The following is a 14,988-nucleotide window of genomic DNA, read 5'->3' as shown; positions in this document are numbered from 1 at the left end:
GAGAAGGATTTTATACCCGAGTTTATAATTTTCATATAACACCAAAACTGAACTATACCTCCAAGTTTCTAAAGCAATAGCAGTCACCTTGAGGGTGATGTCAACTTGGTAATTTTCACTGAAAAATAAATGAAATGCTGTATTTATTATTCAAGAATCCTGATTAGAAAAAAAAATCCACTTCTGAAAGATGTAGCAAATAAGAAAGAATTAATTAGGAATGTAAAGATGTGGAAGTGGAAATGGCTGCTACAAATAATATCTAAACCTGCATGTGTGAATACCTTCTATATTCTATTTTCTTCTTACTAGCATTCAGCTATAGTCTGCTCTTATAGTCAAAGAAGAGCTTCATGTTGCCCTCAGAAAATAACTTCAACTTTCACAGTGCATACAAGGAAGTGATTTTTGAATGTATCAATATCAGTTCAGCAGCAAACAGAATTTGAAGTTTCAGAATAAAAGCAAAATTTGTTTTAAGAGGGTGTGATGGAGAAAGAATCCATCCAAACTGTTCTCAGTTACGAGCATCAAAGGGAGGTCAGGAAGCCTGGGTTCAGGAAAGGGCATGGGAGCCGAGCTAGCAGGAAGGTCATTTCCATGAGAAAGAGCCCAGAAGAGCAACGCTGGGAAAAGGCAGAGCCCATCTTGTGAGGACAGCGCGAAAGGAGCGCAGAAAGGAGCTGCGCAAGGAGGGTGTGTGGGAGCTCCCAGGCCCTGGAGGGTCGGGGGGCAGGTGGCTGCTTCTGGGACAAGGTCCTGCAGTGCTCGCATCAGCCTCAGTCCCCTGCCCCTGCTGTGCACCCCGCCACCCCTGGACACCCCAGCAGCTCAGCTCGGCTCTGGGGAGAGGGAAGGAGCACCGCTGGCCGCGCTGAGAAGGTGAGCATCACTGGGGCTGCAGTGGTGTGCTCCCAAACTGCCCAGCCTCTCTTGGTCTGCTGTGGCTTCCCTGCAGCTGGCGGCCTTGCCCATCCACCCAGCTGCCCAGCATTTCCTGGGATTATTCAGAGATGGGGGAAAAAATTATATGGGAGGCATTGAGATGTTGAAGTATCTCCCTAAAGCTTGGGTCAATGTCTCCCTGGCAGTGCAAAAGAGCTGACAGAGCCACTGTCAAGTTTAATTGTCCCCGAGGTAATGTCCTTCCAAGTCATATATATTGTACATTTCTGTTTATCCTGAAAATGTGCAATCTAAACACTTTCTCTGTAAGTGACTTTAAGAACTGTAGCTGCTTGTCCATGATAGGCACGTGGGTCTGGGCTTCTGATGTTGCATGTGTTCTGCATCTTCCCTGGATAATTAGGAGTCTGTTCCCTCTGTGGCTGATTTGCCCTCTGCCCCTTCACCCCTCACCAGGCCCCCATTTTGGGGCTTTTGGGGGAAAAAATGGGACTGGGCACCCCAATAGAACAGGAAAGGCTGCAGGGGAACGGGGTGTAAGGGAGGGAGCAATGCATGGCTCTGGACGTAAAGTGGGGAAAAAAAAAGTCCAAACCAGAGTTTTTGGGAAATACCTTTTTAGCAGAAGAATGATGTTATGAAAACAGAAGTGTGACATGAGATAAAGCAGCAGATGATATGGAAGACAGCCCTGAAATTCAGACAGTAAACAGATTGCAATAAAATCAAATGTTAATGCAAATAGACCTATACTGTAATAGCCCTCTCCTAAATGCAGGAATTTGGGATTTTCAATGAAGAAGTAATTTTATGAGTGGTTGGACAAGCTTGGGAAGGGGTTACAGGATGCATCTATGTATGCTGGCTCTAAGAAATAACTTGGAGGAGCCTGGACATGCGGTGTTGTTGGTGCAAATGACAGGGAAAGGGGAGAGCAACAGGTTTTGAAAAGGAGAGGGCAGCAATAGGACAGGGGGTACACACTGAGATGGCAGAGCTGGGGGCTGTGGGTCACCCTCTGCTCGATGCTTAGGGTACAGATATGAGGGGAAGATTCATGAAGGTAAAACTCTCCTCACAGACAGAAAGGCAGAACTGGGCTTTCCAAGGGACAGCAGGGAAGCTGAGAGACCTCAGAAAGGGGAGAGGAATACACCTGAGTGAAACTCAAATAACTTCTTCATTTATTTGTTTAATTTTTTTTTTACCTAGAAAAAGGCACATTTGTGCTGTTAGAAATTCTGTGCAGAAACCTTGAGAATTCCAACAATTTGGTTATAAAAAAATAGTTCAACCTCAGATCAAATAACTTCATCATGAAAATCACATACATTTAATTTTGGTTAAGCTGCAGAAAACAAGGTTTTCTTTGGCACAAAACAATAGTTTTTGATTGCCTGGTTGGTCGTTACTTTTTTTCCCATGTAAAAGACTGAAATCCTTAATTTGCCCCAGTTTTCTCATGGTTAGAAGGTGATTTAGCTGCAATATTTGGGGTAAGGAAAGGAGGGGAGAGTGTTCAACAGATAAGTCTGAGGCTTCTGTGTCTGAAATGAGAAGCATTAGAGGTTTGGCCCTGCAGTATGGATTTTAGAGATGAGTTTTCTGATGATGTGAAAAAGAGGCAGATGGACTGTAGGAAAAAGATAAGCAATCACTATTGCAGGTCTAGAAAGCAAGAAAAATAACAGAGCTATCAAAGCATATAAAGAGTAAGAGTGACAGGAGAAATGAGAATGAAAGGTGGAGAATTATCTATGGGTTGTGACAGTTTTTGGACTGTGGTGATGGGAGCTTGTCAAAAAACCATGCAAAGAGCAACAAAGCTTTGATGGCCCAAAGCTTTGGTTTGTGCATATTGTGGATTTTAAGATCAAAAAGTAAAACTGTCACTGCATTTTTGTGGCATCCTGTTAACACAGGCTACTCAGCATTAGCAGGAAAAACCTGCTCTCAAGGCCAGATTTTTTCTATGAACCTGTAAAAATGTTTTATTTTGAAAAGTTTGTTTGAGCCTCATAACAATTTTTAATGTATTTGTGCATCAGTCATTTGGGAACAGGCTTTTCTGAGGCAGAAAATAGTCTTTTGCTCCCTTACAGGTCTGTAAAAATGAGGTAGAGAGATAAAGGGGAAGTGCAGGTTTTTATAAGAAAGCTTTTAGTGCTGCCATAGAGCTGCTTTATCTACCAATGCAAATTTTCTCAGCTTCTATCAACAAGGTATCTGGTGGATTCCTTACCCTTCAGCATCGAAGGGGTAACATGGTTAACTGTGAGAACTGATTTGTTTGTCCTGTCATTGATGGAGTTTGATTCTGATTTGGAATTTTGGCAGTAAATCTACGTATTTGTGTTCCCTGTTCTTTCAGTCCTAATCAAGCTTCTCCAGCCCCACTGTGTCACCTACTCCTTGGCAGTGGTCAGCAGCCACTTGTGGAAGCCCTGGAAGAAGCCTTTTCCTACAGTCCTCCTCAATTTGCTAAAGAAGGGCCATGTCTGCCTTTGATCAGAGGAACCAGAGCATGCAGCACACAGAGCCTGAGACAGACTGCATCACGCCTCGGGTGAAGCCAAGGGGTGAGATGTTTGTCTTTATTGATGGGAAATGGGTGAATGACATCTACTGCCAGCCACCCTTTTCTTCACACCAGAAACTCCTTAGCAAGAAGGCACAGAATGAGTGGAGCATCTGGGAGGAGAACAGAGCACTCTGGCAGGAAAACCAGGTCCTCTGGATCAAAAACAGGATGCTCTGGAAAGAAAACAAGGCCCTACAATATCTCCAGTCACAGAACAAATCTGTCCAGTTAATTTATACAGATGCTATTCAGCAAAGCCTCAAGAACAAAAATAAGACATTTCCACTCTTCCAAGAGAGGAGCACAGGCTTTCAGCTCCGCCTGGGCAACAAAGCTCTCCAGGCAGTCCAGGAAAAGAATAAAACCTTTGAGGATTTCCAGCAGGAGAATAAAGCGCTTACCTGGAAAGGCCAAAAAGCCATCACAGTCCATGAAGAGAGCAAAGATGCCTGCTCAGATCTTCAGAAGAACATTGACACCATTGCAGCTGTGGAAAAGGGTAACCCTGGCCCAGTCGCCCAGCAGAAACATGAAGGTAAAAGGAAGAGCACTACTGCAACTCAGAATAAGACTGAGTCTGCCCCAAGTATGCCAGGAGAGCATGAAATCCTCCGGGCTCTCCAGGACTTATGTGAGCTCCTCCACACCTTCCTGAAAATGAGCCATCCTCCTGGGGAGAAACAGTGCTGTCACAATCTCTATGACATGAACAGATCCTTCCAAGAGGATTACAATAAACTGAAGCTGCAGCTGAATGCTGTGAAAAGCTCTGTGTCAGACATTAGAGCTCAAATGGATATGCTGGAAAAGGAGATCGTTGCCATCACTTCCCCAATGCATGAGGAAGCAGGACAGAAGCTGGCAACTGAGCATCAGCTTGGAGACATGTGAAGCTTGGGACTTAGAACTGCTAGTTCATTTCCCAGAAAGCTTGTCTCCTTTTTTCGGGAAACCTAATAAAATCCCAATAGAGCCTGAAGATATCTGCAAACATCATGTCCTTCTGAAACTTTCTTACACTGCTTAGATACATTTCACCTTCTGGTTATATGGTGTAGGTGACTGCCATGAATTTGCCTAGTGTCAGGAATCATGTTTTCCAACATTTTTATTTCAAAGTTTCTGATAACAAGGTCTAGATTTTCAGAAGATTATTGCTTGAGGATCTCAACTCTGATTACAGTGTGCCAGCTTGTAGTCCAGGGGCACACTCACAGTCTCTGCTAAAAAAGCATTGATTAATAAAGGAGGATCTCTCCTCCCAGACATCATGGTGGAGGCCACAGAGGAGAATGGAGCAGGCAGCAGGACTTGTCCTGCACAGAGCAGTGAGGTCCCTCTTGATTTCTTGCATAGTCAGATGAAGCAGGTTTTTACCTGTCCCAGAGGAAGAGCGTAGGTTGCCAAAAGCAGCATTTTGATGGTTGTTCCATGGCTTAAGTCAGTGTTTGGAAGGGCATCTACTCACACTATAATGGACAGGCCAGTCTGCAGTGATCTGCTGACACAGAAGATGAGAGCCTTTTGATCTGCTCAGGTTTGAAATTCTGGTCTGGTCTCAGTTGTGTGGCCAGAGTGGCTGGAAATGCATTTCCTGTGTCTTGGACAGTCCGGATGCAGTGCACTGTGTCACAATCTTTCAGGCAGAATATGGGAGCCTGTAAGAAATCTGGCAGGACAGATGGAGGGAGCCTTCTGCAGTGCAATTGTAGGAGCATTACTGTAAAGCAAAGGAGAGGTTACAGTGAGGTTTATCTGTTGCAGCAGGACCCCAAAAGCAGGCTGTCACTCTAGTTTAAAAGTCTTTAAGTGATTTGCCATGGAATTACCTAAAGCATGAACTATCTTTCACCTTGTATTTCACTCAGACAACCATGCCAAGTGCAAGTGATGACTGTTTACTTCAGAGGCTTAAAACAAGAGGTATTTTCTTCTGCTGTTCCAGCTTTGGGATGCTGAGGGAAATCTCTCAGGCATGAAGTTAAATGGCTGGCTCTCACTGGTGTGGGTAGGGCTGCATCTGTAAAAATCAGGTGAGAAGAAGAGGAACAGTGTTCATTAATAGGTGGATGTGCAGACAGCAAGTTGCTCCTGCTTAATGACTGGGTTATAGCTACTAATAGATTAATACCTCAGCACTGTGCTGGGGAACATGTTCATGTTCTGTGCCTTCAGACACGCTGCTTTTCTCTGTGCCATCTCCCTCACCATGTTTGTGTCCAATGTTACCAAACATTGAACATAATGTTTGGTAAGAGGGAGAAACAGGACTATGAAGACCCTAATGCAGAGGTTCAGAGGAGGGCAGCAGAAGAAAATGGCTCTGACCATGTGTTCATATCTTAACAAACTTATTTGTGTTCCATTAGAAGAAATAAACTGCTCTTTTGCCAGTGGTCAGAATACCAACTCCTGCCATGTCCCCACACATGGGCAAGAAAGACACTTGGGAGTGCATCTTTCCACCAGGTGTTTGGGAGGAGTCATCTCATCTAATGTCATGTGTCCATCCAGGACAGGACATCCAGATCTCAGCTAGTCTTCCTGGGCTCCCTTTCTATCCTGTAGGAAGGAATGGGCATGTTCAGGCTGTGATTAATCTCACTCCTATTAGACTAAAAGTAGGCTGTGTCACCAGCTGGAGTCCCTTGTTTCTCTCTGTTGCCTCTATAATTACTTTGAGGACAATTAACTCAAACTCAGACATTTGGTTTGGAGCTCTCTGAGTGAGAAACTTGGCAGTTCCAGACAGAGGAGATGCTTCATCAAGTGGTGAAGTGGCACAAGCTTGGGAGTGTGTCCCAGTCCCTGGCTTTGCTTTCTGTGCACTGCCTTCATTAAGCAGCTGATTCAGATCTCTCTATTGTGTGGAGAAATTATTACTTTGTGAATAAAATTGAGATAGTTTGGGCAGAGCTTAAATATCATGCACACATGTAGGATCCTGAGGGGAACACACCACTTCTCCTGAATGCTAATGATGTTTCTGGAAGGAATTAGGTTTTGTGAGTCCTTTGCACTTTGATCACTTCTTTGGATCTTTAATCTTCCTGGTCATGAAAAAGGCTACACCTGGTAAATATTTTTTTGGCATCTCTCACAGAGAAGTTAAATTTATCATTCCTTTAAGTTTTCTCAAGTCTGTCGAGTGAGACGACAATGTCCATAAAGGACTGCCCAGCATTTAACCTTGCGGAGGATTCTGTGCTGTGCAAACTCTCTGTCCTGGTTTAGGGCAAATTTGGGAGCAAACCTCCAAAGGGGTCCCTCTAGATAGCAAATTCAAGCAGCCCTGCCCCCCACTGGTTCAGGAGACATAAATCTCCTTTGAGAAAAGTGGAAAAAAATGTTTATTTAACAAGCAAAATACTCACAAACATGGAAAAATGAATAATATTAAACAATGGAATCTCTCACTGTTATGAAGAGATGGGAAATTCAGAAAGTCATTCTTGTGGGGTGTAGCTCGGCTCACTCGGTCTCTTATCAGTCCCTCTGGCATGGGAATGCTGTGTCCCAGGCCCCAGTGGGCCACAGGCATGAGCTCCAAGTGTTTTTCTGGGTTTTTGGTCCATAGCAGGTTTGAACAGTTCCAAGAAAAAGAAAAAAAAAAACACAGTCTGGGGAACTTCTCTGCCTCAGCTAGCAAAAAAACAACCAACAAAAGAGCAAAGGAGAGCTCTTTCCTGCTGTCTGTCCATGCTGCAGACAGCACAGTCCAGGAGCAGGACGTGGGGGAGCAAGTGCAGTCCCTGATAACAAACTCTGCCCTTCTCTCCCCTCTTCGCTCTCAGAACCAGTCTTAAAGGTGCAGAACTTAATATCCAGCATAAACAGAACAAACAACTGGGGATACAAGCATCATAAAGTCACCCTAGGACACTCTCATTATTCCAGAAGGTACCAGATCCCCAGACTCTGCTTATTTGGTGACAAAAAAGAGCGTGTCGGTGACAACAGTGGAGGATCATTACTGGGGGGTGTTGGAAAGGCAGATGACGATGATGACTATTGCTTGATCTATTAATGCTAAGGGCACAGATGTGAGATCTGACAGAGTGGCCTGCAGAGTGCCACAGGACTGCATGGGGAGGGTCCTAAGCACTGCCCATTTTCTGCATTGTTCCATGTCCCCAGCCAGTGCCATTCAACATTTCAGTGGTGCCATCCTACAGGTTTCCATCTCTAGAGTGTGTGCTGGTGAGAATGGTTGGACTGACAGCTTTTGCACACTATTTCAGGTACAAATGGAAGAAACAGCAGACATTTACAGGAAACACTTATTAATTATCATAAAATTTGGGAAAAAATGGAATAAGTTTAATACATTTTTCTAGTCTGCTCACTGGTTTACAAGTCCCTGGAAATTGGTAGCTATTCTGGCTTGAAATGGATGGATGTCATTCTTATAGTGCATAATTTACATTTTGTAAAAAGACGAACTTTCGGTCTCTCTGCTTATTGTTGCTGATTATGTCCTTATTTTTTACTATTCATTTATCAGTACTATTTTTGGAAAGCTGGATTTTTGGCAAGGTCACCATCAGCTTCTTACTTCCCTGTGAATTGGATTATTGCCTCTAGCTGGGCTCTGTGGAAATGCTGACTTTCCTGTTCTCATTTTTTACTAGACAGTCTAATACATCTGGGTTTGTACTGTCTTCATAGAACACCCACTCTGGCCTTTTGTGCTCATCTCAACAGCCTCACCACATTCTCTCGTCCCTAAATTGCAATTTCAGAATTTTTTTTGAAGTGTTAGGAGCTTCCTTGAGCCCTGGCTTGCTCCTGTTAACTGCTGAAGACAGTTTTCCCAGAGTTTTGTTTGTGATTTCATGAAGTTGAGGATGTACTACGAAGGCTGTTGTGCTGGCCAAAAGCCATCCTCTCCACAGTGGTGCAGACTGTTCATTGGTGTTCTCAGCAGCCCAGTTTGTTCTTTCCCAGCCAGTTCCCAGCCAATTTCAGTTTAGCTCAGAATTAGACAGAAGTGTACATTTAAATGCAGGATAAAGTGAAATTCTTTCACTCAGCCTTTGTGCTGAACCTGGACTAGCCATCCTCTTTTTTTCACATCCATTTGGGCACAGACTACTCAAAATATTCCTGCATTGAGGTGCAAAGAAAAGGGGGAGTAGCTCCTCAGATAAGTTTCATAAAGAAATTCTGTCTTACAGGGGCTGTTGACTGCTTTTAAAGCAGAAAGCTTTAAAGCTTTACCACATTTTCCAAAGTGGTATTCATCTCAGCTAGGTGGAGACACTGAAATGAAAGCAGTAACTGAGACCCATGGCCACCTGAGGTAACTTCTGCAGCTGGTGGAGGTAGGCAGGATTGCCAGAGGGTCCAGGTCTTTCCCTGCTGACTGCAGAGAGCCTGGAGTGGCCAAGGTTAGGTGGGGAGAGTCGAGGCCTGAGACATGTTCACATCAGTTGATGAATGGCTGACAGAGAGCTTTAGATGAAGCTAAGGGAAAAAAATGTCAGTTTATGACAATAAGGGGCAGGCAATTTAGAAGGACCTCTGGGGTGTTGTGAGGTTATACAGGGAGAAAATTAAAAGGGTCAAATCCCAAATAAAACCGATTCTGGTTACTGTTGTAAAAAATGTTTCTATAAATTCATCAGCAAGAAAAGGAAGGCTAAGGAGAATCTTGACTCTTAAGTGGATGTGGGAGGAAACATTGTGACAAAGGATGAAGAAAAGACTTCAGGTACTTAATCCCTTCTTTCCTCAGGCTTAAACAGTAAGACCAGCTGTTCTCAGGTGCCCAGCCCTCTGAGGTGGAGGACAGGAGCCGGGAGCAGAACGAAGCCCCGTTGTCCAAGGGTGGATGGTCAGTGACCTGCCTCATCACCCAGACACACACAGGTGTATGGGGCCCATTGGGCTCCACCCAAGGGTACTGAGGGAGCTGGTGGAAGGGCTCACCAAGGCACTCCCCACCATTCACCAGAAGTCCTGGCTAAATGTGAGTCAATTCTCTAACCTCCAGTCAACTGGAAGGAGGGTCTGGAGAACTACAGACCTGTCAGCCTGACCTCGGTACTGGAAAAGGTTATGGAGCAGATCCTCAAGAGTGTCATCTCGTGACACATGCAGAACAATCAGGGGATCAGGCCCAGCCAGGATGGGTTTGAAAAAAGCATGTCCTGCTTGACAAGCTTGATCTTCTGTGACAAAGTGACCTGCTTAATAGCTGAGGGAAAGGCTGTTGTCTATGTTGACTCTGTTGTGGTGAATGAGGTACATCCAGTTGGTGGCCAGTCACTGGTGATGTCCCCAGGGCTCAGTATTAGGGCTGCTCCCGTTTAACACCTTCACTGATGACCTGGATGAGGGGACAGAGTGCACCCTCAGTCAGATTGTGGATGATACGGAGTTGAGTGGGAGTGTTGATCTGCTGAAAGGTAGGAAAGCTCTGCAGAAGGATCTGAACAGGCTGCGTCAATGGGCTGAGGCCAATTGTGTGAGATTCAAAAAGGAAAAATTCTGGGTCCTACACCTGGGTCAGAACAACCCCATGCAGCCCTACAGCCATTCATGCAACCTCAGAGTCAGGGATTAGGCACCCAGCAAGTTTTTGCATTGCATCTGAGGTTTCTGTCCCATGCCACTTGAAGCCTGTGCCAAAATCCAGCTGAGATGAGCATCAGCAGGGCAGAGGGTTGTACGTAGATCACACAAATAGTATGAGCAAATCTCTCCTAATTTGTTGCAAATGCATACCTTTTGTATTTTCAGCCTTTCTATGTCTCTGATTTCATAGATTTTTTTTAAAAATGCTTTTGGTGCAAAAGGTAAAATCACAAAACTTTCAAATCATCAGAAAAATATAATTGGCAGAAATGTTTTCTAAATGCAAATTGAACATCTTCCTTTTGATTGTGGGCTATGCCAAAGCTCTAACATACATCTTTGATCTTATGGCAGTGTCTGGAGAAATTAGGGTACTCTAATATGGAATAATAGATTCTCATCAAGACTTCTAGCTTTAGGAAATTGTTTAATCTCCATTCTCAGTGGCTGTTTCTTTGATGCAGCTGTGGCTGAAGGGTCCCAAGTGCTGGAAAAACAGCTCACCAGCTCAGAACAAAGCTGATTATGTAAATTGTGCATTAAGATTCAGTTTCAATTTAATTTTATTCTGTAAATAAATATCCTATTAACATCCATCTGTTAAAAGTCAGGTAAAACATTTTCAAAACCTCCATTGCTATGGCAGATGTGAGATGTGACTGTACCATAAATAGCAATGGTGTGGTGGTATGAGGATGTCAAAGTATAAACTGTGAAGCACATTTTAAGAAGTAATGAAGGTGATAACATTTAATTATAACAAAAGAGACCTTGTCTGATTGAGACAGACAGGGCTTCCATTTGTGTTGTTCTGTTTGCATTATGCAAAATGCTTTCTCTGATCACCATCCCCAAGAACACTAATAATTATATCTCATTAATTCACTTAAAAACACAAAAACATTTCAGCTGATGAAGGTCATTACTGAATTATGTCCAAGCCTTTTGCTTAATATCTTTTTATTTCAACAGCTTACTTGAGAGCAGTCATTTTCCCTTTGTCTAGCTGGTACTTCACCGCCAACGCTGTTAATAGATTGTACAGATCAGGAACAGAGTGATGAACCCTGTCAGGTTTCCTAAATTAATCTTCAAATGAGAAGGTTCAAGTACTCTTAACCCATAGCTATTTTTAACTATTTTAAAAGTCAGAGATTTCATATGCCTGGAAAAGAGCACTCGAAGGAAGCAACCAGGGGATTGGAGCAAATTTCACTTATACTGGAAGTATAAAACTGTGTGTGTCTGTCAGCTGGAGATTAAAAACAGGTTCCCTATATATTCTTAAACATTCTGAAGGAGGGATGGTAACAGTGTTAATTTAATTCCATAAAGAGAATGGAAAATGATTTTTGATGTCACATACTGTAGGGAATGGTTAGAGGTAGTGCATTGCTGTATCAAGATGGAACAAGCAAGGAGAAATTGCAATTCTTCATGGTACAATCAGACTTGAGCACAATCTTCCAGTGCTCTGCTATTCTGCCTAAGCTCCTTGTTTATGGAAATCTGCATCATATGTGCAAATCCTCCCTGCTTGGCAGAAGCTGGCCTTAGGCACAAAACGACATGCCTGTAAATACCTAATTGTTGATACAACAAAATGCCATATGCCACATTAAAGCTGGCAGTCTAATTCCTAGTAAAACCAGTACTACATTGAAACCTTTTTATCAGAGAAAATAAAAGCAGAGTCTGGTACCAAGTTTCAAGAATGTTTTACTGCTCAGTTTAAGTGTATTTGCAAGTCCAAGACACCTCAGTGGTCCTCCAGGCATCAGATATCATGAGGCATGTCCTGTCCAATTTTCCAAAGGATTTGTGAGGTCATGGGGACTGCAGATGCAACTGAAGAATACAGGTGATATCACAGGCTCTTCTCATGCGCCAGTACACAGAAATTCTGTTTTGACTGTACGTTTTTTCAGCTATCTTAGGCTTTTATCACCAACTGGATTTTACAGCAGTGTGGGTGTTGGGCAAGGAGCAGAGAGCCATGCAGATTTCATCACCTCCCACAGGTGAAGTTGGATTAGAAAAGGGAGGTTATCCCACCCCACCAGGCCAGACCTAGAGCTTTGACTGGGCATAAAGACCTCTAAATGGCCCTGAGCCTTGCGGTATTTCAGCAATTCAGGAAGTTGTTGGATAAGGGCAAAAAACCATAGAATCATTTGCCCTTGAAAGGACTTCTAAGGTCATTGAGTCCAATCAAGTCCAGTATGAATCTCTCTTGAATATCCACCCATCTCTCCCCTTCTCCATTACACCTATAGACATGTCTTGGACAGAAACAGCTTCTCCATTACCTGTCCCCTAAGACTCCCAGGCTGCAAAGTTACTGGAAGTCTGGAGAAACGGGACTGTAGTGAGGGAAGGTTCATTGAACATCATCACTGCCAGCAAAGCTCTGCTCAGGTGTGGTCTGATACTCTGAGGGGTTTCTTGGCTCTAATACCTGCGTGAAATACAACACACCAACACAACCCTGCTCTAGAAGGTTTGACACTCCATTTGTGACATTATTCAGGCTGATGTGCTCTGCTAAGATGGCAGTGGGGGAAGCAGCAAGTGACACTGCTAGAGAACATCTCTGGAGCTTTAGCATTATCCTGACCAAGACTGTCCAGGAAAGTACTCTTTTCCTGGCACTGACACCAACTATTTTGCAAGTGGAAAAAGCTCAGACTCTTCAAGAGAGTATAAAAAAAAGAGAGCATGGATGCACTCAGTCCATGAAGCTGCTCCAGGCAAATATACAGACAAAGCATTTGTTTCACAATCTGTACTCATTTACAACGTATCATGTAGTCTGGTTTTCAAGATTCAGAGACATAACTTAACTTGTCTTTAAAAAAAGGAAAAATGTCTCTCTCCTCTTACTCTTAACAACCCATGTCACAGCTTGGCTCTGCCCTTCTTCTCATGATATGATATAGTGGTTATCCATTTTCTCACCATATTCCTCATCTCTCCTCACATCCTGTCCAGTCTCATCCCTTAAATCTCAAGAGCCTTACTTTGAACAAGTTACTCTAAGTCATGAAACACACATGTTGAAATTGACACTTTTCTGAAGAATGAGGTTCTTGAGGACTCCTGGATAAGTCACTGCCATTGCTGGTATTTGAAAATGGGCTTGATTTCACATAATTTCAGGAAGACAGTTGAATACAAAACTGATCAGGGCTATTTCTGTTATATTTATTTTTTTTTTGGCAAGGAATAAAAAACTTGCTGTAGCTGATGGGTTTTCCATCTTGCAGCAGGCAGAGAGCAGCCAGACTTCCGGGGCTGGGTGGGCTTGCTGAATGCCCCCCTTCACCCCACACTCCCAAAGGGACATTTCTAATTCATTATGTATTCCCTATCCAGAATGAAAATCTTTTTAAACGAGGATTTTTAGAAGACACATGTTATTCTAATCAGATGCCTCTGTGAACTCTGCAGCAGAGAGGCCAGGGACTGTTGGCAAGCTTTATTGAGTATGACTTAAATGCATTAGATTAGAAAGCACTCAATTTAGCTGGTTGTTTTTCCTGATTTGCTTGGCTACTCCATCTTGCCCTCCCTCTCCTTTATTGTGATGGAGATGCCACAAGGCTGGCATGCAGAAAAGGCTACATGTCAGCATATTCAGGGTCCTAAATGCAAGATGCATCTACAATTGCATAGCACAATGATCAAAAGTATTCCAGAGCTTCCTAATTAACCCATCTAATTTATCTTCCCTCCGTGTGGTAAATTGCAAGTTAAATACAAGAGAGGGGAACTCAATGCCTCGTTTCAGAAGGTCAGCCTTGCAATTTGCACAGACTCCTTCCACTTGGGATTGAAAAGCAAGCTCGGATGAAAGTGTTGCTACCTTCAGCTGCTTGCTGGGCTAAATAAGAGTGGGGAGAGATGCAAGTACACAGAGAAGTATTTTGCAAGTGCAAACATGGAGATACAAATTTTACAGACAAAAGGGATGGCCAGGCCCTCCTGCTTGAAATGTTTCCTCTTAATAATCTAGCTTTGAGATTTCTGCCACTGCAACTTGTGGCAAATCTGCAGGGTGAGTGCAGCCACAGGGCTGTCACTCCAACACAGTGGAAATTCATGTAGATGTAGTTCAGAAGTGCATTGGTGTAGAGGGCTGTGCTGTTCTAATAAGACCTGCCACCTTCTTTTAAACATCCTTAGTTCCCAGCAGGACAGAATTGCTCGGGTATGGAGCTGTACTAATTTTTCTGAATAGAAAAAGCAGCCAGGTATGGCTGAAGTCCCTTGTGTTCACTGTACCCAGCTGAGTGCTCCATGAAAAGGGAAACATCATGTCAGAAGAGTTCCTATATTGTGATTTACTATGGGTTGCAAAGAGTCTTTCCCCCAAAGACAAAACGCATATCAGTTCTGGCCTTGTGAGAAGTGATTTGCAGGATGTGTGAGAAAGGCATGGATTTAGGCAAAGGAACTGATGACAAGTCTCTTTCCCAAGATTTGCACCCTCCTGTCATGTCAGCTCTCAGATTTCAAAACTTTACCTCATCCAGTTCCTCCTTTGAGACCCCGACTGTCCCACCACAACAGCATCCAGTCACAGCTTTGTGCTGCTCCACTACTTTGCTGGATAGGAGCACACATTGTTTTTGAGAGAGAAAGAAAGCAAAGGAAGGGAGAGGGACAGGGAGGGAACTCCCTGTGGGCACTCCCCAGGATTTGCTTCCAGCCCAATGGCTATGACAGAGGGACAGCCAGCACCAACTTGCTCTGGGAGAGATGGGGTGAAGGCAGAGACCAAAAAGCAGGTGCCTGGTAACTTTTTTTTTTTTTTCTCAGTGCTTTTATAAAAGTTATCCCCAGTAACAGTCTCCAGGAAAGGGATTTGAACACATGCAAAACAGTCTGAAGACCTATCTGTTTTACCTTAGGGCTTGACA

At 43.6% G+C, this 14,988-nt stretch overlaps 1 protein-coding gene across 1 annotated transcript; it reads left to right on the top strand.

Annotated features, from left to right (window-relative positions):
* The first annotated feature begins 595 nt into the window (after positions 1 to 595).
* CBY2 (chibby family member 2) lies at positions 596 to 6,130 on the top strand. Its single transcript, XM_071448398.1, has 2 exons — positions 596 to 882; positions 3,278 to 6,130. The coding sequence occupies exon 2, from the start codon at positions 3,401 to 3,403 to the stop codon at positions 4,376 to 4,378; it is 978 nt and encodes a 325-aa protein (XP_071304499.1). The 5' UTR covers positions 596 to 882; positions 3,278 to 3,400; the 3' UTR covers positions 4,379 to 6,130.
* The last annotated feature ends 8,858 nt before the right edge of the window (positions 6,131 to 14,988 follow it).

Source organism: Agelaius tricolor, unplaced genomic scaffold, assembly GCF_023055355.1.
Source record: "Agelaius tricolor isolate 1412-34295 unplaced genomic scaffold, bAgeTri1.0.p SCAF_26, whole genome shotgun sequence".
Classification (NCBI taxonomy): Eukaryota; Metazoa; Chordata; class Aves; order Passeriformes; family Icteridae; genus Agelaius; species Agelaius tricolor.
Note: the sequence above shows the minus strand (reverse complement) of the source record. Positions and strands in the feature narration are given on the sequence as shown.